Source organism: Enoplosus armatus, chromosome 9, assembly GCF_043641665.1.
Source record: "Enoplosus armatus isolate fEnoArm2 chromosome 9, fEnoArm2.hap1, whole genome shotgun sequence".
NCBI classification, from domain to species: Eukaryota; Metazoa; Chordata; class Actinopteri; order Centrarchiformes; family Enoplosidae; genus Enoplosus; species Enoplosus armatus.
This window is the reverse complement of record NC_092188.1, coordinates 14,178,773-14,188,955: the sequence shown is the minus strand read 5'-3', so window position 1 is coordinate 14,188,955 and position 10,183 is coordinate 14,178,773. Positions and strand designations below refer to the sequence as shown.

General features: G+C 38.9%; 1 protein-coding gene across 1 annotated transcript; it reads right to left on the bottom strand.

Annotated features, from left to right (window-relative positions):
- Positions 1-2,958: 2,958 nt before the first annotated feature.
- On the bottom strand, positions 2,959-8,397 carry zbtb32 (zinc finger and BTB domain containing 32). Its single transcript, XM_070911865.1, has 3 exons — positions 7,787-8,397; positions 6,301-6,398; positions 2,959-3,188 (listed from the first exon to the last, which is right to left on the bottom strand). Exons 1-3 carry the CDS (start codon positions 8,395-8,397, stop codon positions 2,959-2,961), a joined length of 939 nt encoding a protein of 312 aa, XP_070767966.1.
- Between the last annotated feature and the right edge of the window lie 1,786 nt (positions 8,398-10,183).

Below are 10,183 nucleotides of genomic sequence, written 5' to 3'. Positions count from 1 at the left end.
CAGCACCTGATGCAAGACATACACAAGGCTTAAATGTAGTCTATTAATAGTATTTATAGTGAATAACTTAACAGCAACTTATGGATAGGCCTTTTTCATCGTAGACATATTGACATGTCACAGAGAAGCACAGGTGTAAATAATAAAATGAATGATGGCTGAATTGACCTCGCCCTTAGATACTGATGTCACGCCTGTCAAGCTTTCCAATCTAGCAAAAAGTCAGCATGCCCAGCAGTTGATGATTCATGTAGCGAGAGGAATAAAGAAAAAGTAAAGAAACGGCATCGTTCTTGTAGAGTAGTTATAGTTAGTCCTAGTGTTGTAAGTGTGGTGAGGAAAAATACCCGTTTGGCTGCTGATCTTAACATTACATACTGGTTCATATTTCCAAACAGTATGTTTTTATTTTTCACTGCACATTAATGTACAGGGAAAGTCACTACTAATTGTATTGTTACACATTCCTTCATATTTTAACGTTCATAAACACGTTTCATTATGAGGTTTGGCTTGCTTGGCCGGATTATCGCAAACGACGGCTCTCTTGACTGCAGTGAAATTAACCTAGTTGTGAATGGGGCATTCTCAACGTAATCTCGGTATGTGCACAGTTTTGCTACGGCTTCCTCGAAACTGCGTGCAACGGGATTTGATGTACGTTTTCTCTCGTTTGGTGGGTGTGTCAGAGGTGCTACTCAATCAGCAGCGACGTGTCCATAAACCCCGCCGTATTAAAAATGTGCGCACAATGGATCTAAACTAAAGTCCTTTACAAATGCGTCCACTGTGGCTTGGTGTATGCAATTGAAGACACTTGCGTATCAGTCATCAATGATGTTATCAGTGACACCTATGCTTTTCCCACTATGACAAGTCAAAATGTCTGCAGTGAAAAAGGCCCCTTAAATCATCAAAGGTGCTGCATCAGTGTCTAAATGGATTATCTGTAAACGTGGATTATCAGTCTCTGTGAGATGTAGCCTACTGTACATGTGTAGACACAGGGACCCCAACACAGCCTGCTGAACAAAAAACACTGATCACAATATTACAATTGCTGATGGGCCAGTGCAATGAGAAGGATTTTTGAGGGATAGGCCTACCAGTATATACTGTAGGGTATATTGTCTGAGAGTGCACAAACTCCCTTTTTACAATGTGTCAGTTTACAAATACTATTATTACTCATGTTAGCCACACTCAGAAGTCTTTGAGTCAAGCATAAAGCATTACCATACACGGGACATATGCCAGACTCCGCTTCAGGTTCACTGAGAACAAAATGTTCAGTTCTGTTAAGTGATCACACATTACAGAAGTTATAAAATGTTTAAAGAATGATACATCTGGTGTCCCACTAAACTGCTGCATAAGTGTCTTAATTCTCCTCTATTTAAAGTCTGTTTGTCTGTAATTTGTTTTACCAGCGAAGTGATAACAGAAAATGTTTAACTATGTGGTTGTGGTCAGCTGCTCTCTGTTACCCCAGCACTTCCTTTAACATTTGTGTCTACACGTCTTTTATTAGCTGTACAAATTACAAAAAATTGCCAATATAGCAGCTCTGTATACGCTTGTTTATTTGATGCATTAGTAGTCTAAAACATGGCATATTGATCCAATAAATCCAATAAATGAAAAATGAGGTAAACGTTTATTTGTTTATTTTCCACCCCATACACACTAAGATAATGCTGTACAAATCAACAAATAGCTTTCAGTGGAAATGGCCCAAAAGCTCCACTAAAAGCTCCTTCTAGGAAGCAATGTGCATGGTTACATACTGAATACATACATATGAGGACTTCAGTGATAACTTCACAGTCATATAACTGTGTGGTGCTTGTAGAGATGTATGGCAGTTGCTAAATACCACTAGGTATTTACTTTGGAGACACATTTTCTCACTATATCCACGCTTGTAAAACTGCAACCAGTAAGTAAGGCAGCCCGGTATCAGTGACTGACAATGAAGAAAATCCACTAATGGATGAATAAAAACTAAGAAAATGCTGGACTATTGTTTGTCACTAGCTAGACAGACATAGCTGCTCTGTTATTCTCATCTCAATGAACCAGAGCAGATTAATGATGTCCAGTGACATTTTTAGTCGCCCGTGACATTCCTTATTATGAGTGTTACGTAAATCCAGTCTGCCTTCTCAACTTTTTAATGTTACCATATATAGGATTTGGCTGACTTTTGTCTCACAAGCAGTGCCAAGGCTCAAGGTCGTGCTGGCTGACCCTTTCTGCTTTTCTCTGAGTAAAATAACACAGGACCAGAAAAAGTTCACTGTTCTAAAGGATGACATAGATACAATTTTGATTGAAGGGCTAAATCTTGATGAATGAATGTAGACTCTCTATATGTTCCAGCACTTATAAAAACCATCTTTTATACAGCTGTACACTTAATATCTCCCATTTTGAAATGGTGATGCATTTATTAGCACCTTATACAGAAAAAAAAGATTTTTACAGTGGTTGCCCTCATGAGGGCACTCTAAACCTAGGTCAAACTTACAAAGTTTACACAAGCAGTCCAATAATTATGAGTATAAGTAAGAAGGAAGATACCTGCATCATTTGATGAGAATGAGCTGTTGATGTGGCTTTAATGCACGTACATGACCTAATGTAAAATGGAAAATCAGTACCTTTTCTGATGTCATTGGAAATTAGTGCTGTTCTATAGTTGTGAATGTGAATACAGAGCAGTCTCAGTTTGTACAGAAGTTATTGCAACATATAGCCCCAGTCTGTGCCTCTCTTGCATAATTATAACTTCAAAACAGTTGTAAGCGTTGTTTCAAACACCATCTGGGATTTATCCTTCAGAAAAACAGATGCTTAGCTCTGTGACTCAAATGTAATGATAGCACATGAGAGGTACAAACTAAAGCTACACCTATGAGAACTTTGTGTAGACAGATCTGTGTTGTGAAGCCTGGCTCAGATGTGTGACTTGTACAGGTAGGTGCTGTTGATGCTCCAGTCAGGGGGGAAGTCCTGCTCTGCGTGGCTCTTGACGTGTCTCTGCATGGCGACCAAGCTGCTGCAGAACTCCAGGCATGCCGAGCACCGGTAGGGTGCTGCCCCGCCGTGAGTCCGCAGGTGCTTGATCATGGCTGAGTAGTCCCGTGAACGCTGACCACAGAGACGACACTCGAAGGGTTTTTCTCCTTGAAGCAGAGAGAAGAGGGAACAGGAGGGCCTTTATGTCTAAGTGTAGTGTATGTTTATGTTTAAGTGTATTAATTACCAGTGTTCTACCAATTGTTCATTTTATATATACTGCTACATTACTTGACTGTGTCCAGGTCATTTTTCTGTTTAGGTGATTTAGCATTGACCAATTTACAACAAATGATCTTGCATGCTTTATATTGTTGCTAATCATTATTTATTTTTACATTTTTTACATGCTGTAGTGATTTGGTCACTCCATTACTTACTCAGCGTTTTTTTTTTTTGTCTTAATCCATCACAGGAAATATTTTGCTTGATGCTACTATTGTCAAAGCCATCACTGCATGGCAATACAGTTGTAAGGGGCACATTTTGAATTGCATTACCCTACAGAAATAATAATGTTTTAAAAGTGGTTAGGCAAACATGTTCACCATGATCGATGGATTTTCTATCTCACACAAGTTTCAAGTTTCTGTAAGAGTTTCGTAGTAGTAAAATGAGTGGAAACCTGCCTGGAAGATGTTCAGAAATCTAAAAACACAACAGTGTGCTTTGGAAGATGTTCAGCAGTAATGTAATGCATATGTGCTTCGTAGTGAATTGATTAACATGCAAAAGTGCTGGCCCAGTCCTATATGCTAAAAAAACCCAAACATAAAACAGTGGCTACAAATAATAAAGAGTACTTTTTCAAACATCTGTGAGATCTGTGAGAGTAAGAGACAAGTCCCACTAAGCTAAGCAACCTCAGACGAATCCTACTACTGTTACTTATCAGACATCTAATGCACTTTTTAAAGTCAAAGTACACAAATGCTTTTGTACTGCTCTCGCTTTTTACCTGATGGCCGAGTTTATCTGACTTAACTTTGTAACTGGATTATGGACAAAAATAAATATATTGAATACTGAAATTCCCTAGGGGGTTATTTGTAGTTTTTGCTCTAATGCCCCACAATATGAATATATATATAATATAATGTAAGCTTATTAGCCAACATTGTGGGTAGGCATAGTCTTACATTCTAATGTGTAACCAGTGGGTACTCAGCTGCACCATAGTGTGCTTACCAGTGTGAACTCTGTGGTGTGTGTCCAGTTGATGTTTCAGACTAAACTTCTTGGGACAGTATTGGCACTGGTAGGGTTTTTCTCCCCTGTTTTCTTGTCGATGGGATTGTGGTTCATGCTGCACCACATCTCCTTTTCTGCAAAACCGACACCCTGCACAGGCTTCACCTGTGAAAACAGCAAGATGGGAAAACAAGTGGAGGTGTGAACATTGATGTGACTCCTGCAATGATCTGTGGCTTTTCACAAAAACACCATATTTCAATTTAAAGGTATGGTGGTTCAGTTACTGCAACAGAGTACGATATGGAACCCCCATGTGTTCTTTCATGTTTGCTATGATCAAAAACATTAATAAATGTGAGTTGATTAGAAGTCCACTTATGTGTAAATTATTTTCTATGTGCATCCTACTTTAGTCTTTAACCAAAATGATCAATCACTTGCAATAAAGTGAATTAGTCGTTTAATCGATTTTCAGAAAATTCATTTGATAATTGATTAATCGTTTGAGTCCCTAGTTTCATCTTTCTAGAATTTTCTAGCCCAAACCATCAATCAATTAATTGAGAAAATAATCAGCAGCTTAATCAATAATGAAACAGTGCAATTTTTCAACCCTGCTAAAGGCAACAGTAGCAGTCATACTCAAGATTATAATTCTCACTGACCTCCTTAACATAATATTCTCAAAAAGGAAATTACAGTTTATTGCATTAACTTTAGAATAAAGAGATACATTATTTTAACCACCTTTCAGGGAGTCTATTATTTGTCAGCATCCTGTCAATAGACAATAAATGCAGTTTGTATAAGCTTACTTTCCTGTCGCTCTGCACATGTCTTATTTGCAGCTTCCTATAGTGATTCTTTAAAAATGACAAAGGTGTGATTTTGAGGTTAGGTTAACAACTCTGAAGACTTTCAACACCTTATTTTTCTTTTTAACAAGGGAAAATTTGGGCCTCGTAGTAAAGACAGGATGCTGAAATAAGAAGGGGGTGCTCTAGGGGAAATTGAGAGAATGAGAATAAACCACAACAATTGAACACTCACCACTCAAAACACAGCCTCCTGAGACCTGTTGTCATTAGTATGTTTCCTGTCCAATATTTCTTCAGTTCTCACTTTAAAAGACCTAACATCTTATACAGATGATGCTTTAATTTGCATTGCCATTATTAGTATACAGTAATATAATTTCTGTGGAAAGAAAAAGCAATAAAAGGAGAATGAAACATCACATAGCAGCACGGAACACAGGTGCCTAAATGCTTCGTTTATACTCTTTAAGGTTATGTGCTGTTGTACATTTTATGTATCTATATATTAGAGAGGCAGATTTTCAAGAAGTGGTGTTATTATGTACTTCTAACTTTTAAGTTGTCACACTGCTAACTGCACTGAAGTCACGTGTAAAGCACTGTTCTACCATGGCCTAATCTCTTGAAGCATGAACATAATGTTCCATTGAGCAGAGATATTAAACATCAGATAAACCATGTTTATCAGCTTGATTGTACAACACAAACTATCATACTCTCGTATGCATGTACACACATACACGCATATGCACACACGCACACAAACACACACACACACGCTGTTGGTTTAGCTCGTTTTTTTTGTTATTGCAATGGCTTACATTGATATTACGGTATTATATTGTACTATATTATACATTTATTATAATAAGTCAACATGCATGATTTTTTTTGGCATAGGACAAACCACTGTTTCCATGCAGTACATACTGTACTGCATGTATCTAGCTGTATCTCGTAACCACACTACTGCTCTTGCTGCACCATGCTCTCAAAACCACAACTCTCTTTATCACTTTCCATTGCGTAGCTACATAGCTGAAGTCTGCCAAGGTTAGGGGTCATGGCAAGAACTGTCTTACAATAACCTACAGAGGATAAGCGTTGCTGCAGCCTTGATCTCACTGTATGGTTATAATAGTATGTTCAGTGTGTTGTGATCATTAAAAAACAGTATGTTTTCTGTTTGTCATAATCATGTCATTACCTGATGTTGTGGAGGCTGACTCCCGCAGCACTGGATCGTCACTGCACTGTCGGCAGTCTTTAACTCTCTCTGTGCTGGCTTTGGATACGTCATGGTAACTGCGGAAAAGAAATGATTCTGATACCACAGTTGCAAAAAATTAAACAAATTGTGCTTTTAACAATAATAAAGAAAGTGCTTTTATTTGAGAGATACTTCACTGGATAAATATACAGCAAGTAAAATGTCAGTCTGCATATATGTTACAACGTTATCACAGATTACATCCTTAAACACCCTTTCCTTCCCCTCCATCCCCAACCACAAGATATTTATAGCGCTCGTTCAGGGTAAAAGCTCAATTAACTTGTGTTGAGTTGAGAGTAGTAGGAACAGGATAATGCATAATGACACTGAAGAATAGTTTTTTTTTCCATAAAGACACAAAAATGTTTTGAACAATTTCTTGTGGTGGAGACGAGACCGGTCAAAACACTGAAACACACGGTTTCAGTGGGTGGAAAATCTTGAGTTCTGCAAAGGAGGGGAGAAATTTAGGGGGCTCCCCTTTATACACTGTTTGATTACACTGGAACACTGTACAATACGTGTAAAAAAAAAAGGAGGTGAATCACCCAAAAACAAAGTCAAGTGGGTTTCACACTATTTAGTATCACAAAAGGACAGTGGTAAATACATTCAGAATTAGAACAAGGTATGATTTGTTTTAATCCAACAAAAAAAGTTAAAACTTCTATTTAGATTTATTGGAAAATTAACATGTATGTCTTTTGCTCTTTTGTGCCGTAATTGATCTGAAAACTAGGATTAGGATTTGTCAAAAACAAGAGCTTGACTGACTTGGACTGGCAAGGAAGGGTTAACAGCTGAAACTGCTCTACTTGGAAAGTGCAGGAGGCTCGATCACACACACATCTACCCAAAGTGAGATGTGTGTGTGAGTCAGGCGCTGTAGCTGTCGCAAGGGAACAACTGAGCAAATTAGGGGATTCTAAATGACTCTGTGAGTGGAAAAATAGGGAGACAATGACTGAAAATAAAAAACAGCATTTTCCAAAATCATGTCCGAGTGCTGACTTACCTCGGCTCACTGGTTTGAACGGTCCTAGTAAATACTCTCTGGCTGTTTTTTTTTCTTTTTAACAGGCCTTGCTTGGTTATGCTCCCCATCCCTGTAGACCCAGCGTAAAGGTTTTGTGTATAAGGTGGATGAAAGCCGGAGTAGCCAATCACAGAGCTTGGAAAATGGGAGCCAAGTAGGGGGAACATGTGGGGAGTGGAGAGGGAGAATGGGTACGCTACAGAGGACTGGTTTGGGGACTGAAGGGGGTGAGCTGCAACTAAGTTTGAATAATTCTCTGCTATCTGCCTCAGGGTGTTCACCGAGTTCCACATGTTTGTAGGGAAAGTCCAGGGAGAAGAGAAAGAGGAGCTGCTGCTGGCAGGCCTGCTAATAATACTGTCTCTGTTGTAGGGTGTTGCTGACACAGGGGACAGTCTAGCCTTCTTTCTTGGGGATAGTGGACTTTTGCGGTTCTTAGCGGGATCAGAGGGTGAAAGGTTTTCCATGACAATGCTGTCGCTTGCGTTGTCCCCTGGGGAAGAAGTCTCTTGGAGGTTCTCCTCTCGAACTGGACTTCCTTTTTGCTTTTGATCCGTCTCCTCTGCACTTTTTTCTTCTTCTTTGATATCTGCGATTTCTCTTCCTTTGCTCTTCTCTCTGGCTCTGTAGTGGAGATTGTCCAGATGCTGCCGGCACTGGTCCTCCAGCGGCTGCATCTCCAGCAGCTGAGCAGCTCTCAGCAGCAGGTGCAGGTCGTCCACAGACACCTCAATAGTCTGTGTGTAGGTGAAGTCCAGAACTTGCTGGAAGGTGCGGGGTGAGAAGTACTCCAGAGTGCACTGGACTGGGCTGTCTATATCTTCTCGTGCTAGCTGCTGTGCTAGTCTTCTGCTAGCACAAGCCAGTACTAGCCGATGGGCCCTAAAAGTTTGACTCTTTACAGAGATGATGGCATCGCAGAGCGACCCTGAGCGACGCAAGGCATCTGCCTGCTGCAGGAAGTGGAAGTACTGCGTGTTGTTGATCTGGATCATTTCTGACGTTTGTAGAAATGTAATCAAAAGTCTGAGAAGAGAAAATCAGAGGAGGAAAAATCAATGAGAGCTCCTATCAGATAATGCCCACACTGTGTTAAAATTAGTTCCAGTTACCATGTATGTCACATTTCTAGAAATGCTAAATTGTAAGTAGGAAAACAACTTTGCAAATCAACAGCAGGGATTGGCTTGTGATTAACAGATAATATGTTTCTCTGTGGTTTGTTCTGTTTTTTTTCCCCATCCTTTCCGGACAGCATTACCTGTAGTGAGAGTTGAGTGGGAAGAATGTGCCTGTGAGTTGATTAAATTATTTGTTTATATAGTGACGAGCTGGTGTTGATTAGTTAGATCAGACTAGCTTGCAGAACAGTTAATAAAATGGGTTTTTTTTTATTTTGAAGCAAATAACCCACCAAAGTATTCACATGTTCACAACCAGTAGGATTCACGCAATTTCTTTTTATTAGACAATTATTACTCAAATGTGCGGAAAAACGTCCCTCAATCACAACCGTGTCTGATATCGTGTCTGAATGTCTGGTTGATGTGTGGAAATGTACTCAGTTTTGTGAAAGCTTTGATATTCTGCGCTCACACACACTCTAAAGCCACAAAGCCCTAACAGTATATGAAACCATGACTAATGACTGTACACACGAGTAAACATGAGTAAAGTTTGAACATCAACAACAATAACTGTATTTGGATTCGATAAACATGAAATGCAAAAGTGCGCAGGGGTGCCAAATGTAAATATGTAAGTATGTTACAGAGATATTTGGTATTTTACATTTAAAATTAAAAATACATGGATGAAAACGCTGTGGCTGTATGTCGACACTACCGGATGCCTGAGAAGTTGTCATCTTCGCACAGTCTGAAGTGTATAATGATCTTTTATGATTATACAGTGTGTGGTCGGTTTCTGCAGCAGAGGTCACAAGTACTGTGAGCCATCACATTGGGCCCTCTGATGATGGTGACTGCAAATGGAAAGTAGATGTATGACATTTAGTTGTCTCGTTACTGGAAATTCTTTTAAATGAGCATGCATTTTTGCACGCTCTCTAAATCTCTCTCTTGCTGTTGATAATCAAATGAATTAATTCAAGTTATTGGTAAATGTTACACCAAATTCCAAATAATTTCTGGATTATTTTATGCATATTAAAACAAAACAGGACGTAGCGCTGAGAGTGAAAGTGACTGTAGAGCTGCTCCAGCATCAGAAGGAGAAAGTCACTTAGATTTACTGTATTTGACAAGTGTCAAAGTGACAAAGTGTCAAAAGTCACTGTCTGATCAAAATTGTTATATTATCACTATATATTTCATCATACAACTTAGGCCAGTGTCACAAATGTATTGAGTGACGTAAATACATTTTCTATGCCCAATTTAAATTACTTCCATACGACATAATTGTAATTTAGCATTTTGTACAGTAACGACTACTGTACAAAATGCTAAATTACTATAATGCTATGAATTGTGGTGTAATTGTGTTGGCAGTTGTAGTGGCGGCACCATGACAATAGTAATTTGGCGGGTGGATTCATATGGTGATCTACAATGTATTTAATGATAAATTACAGTAAACCAGTTCTTTTAGCCTGAAATGTGATTACTTTTCTTAAAATTACTTTTTAAATTGTATAATTTTGTATAGGTGCTACAAATGTTCGTACATTGAGACTGTTCAAATTTGACCTGTATCTGTTGAAATGGATTTCAGATCCACCAGCATGGGTCAAATCAAGGAAAATGGTGCAGGGAATCT

Excerpts from the sequence above, each read along its gene's own strand:
- zbtb32 (XM_070911865.1), bottom strand. The coding sequence starts at position 8,397 with ATGATCCAGATCAACAACACGCAGTACTTCCACTTCCTGCAGCAGGCA. Across the intron at positions 6,399-7,786 it reads AAGGCTAGACTGTCCCCTGT|TTACCATGACGTATCCAAAG; the intron begins GTCAGCAACACC and ends TCTTTTCCGCAG. Across the intron at positions 3,189-6,300 it reads GTCAGCCTCCACAACATCAG|GAGAAAAACCCTTCGAGTGT; the intron begins GTAATGACATGA and ends CTCTGCTTCAAG.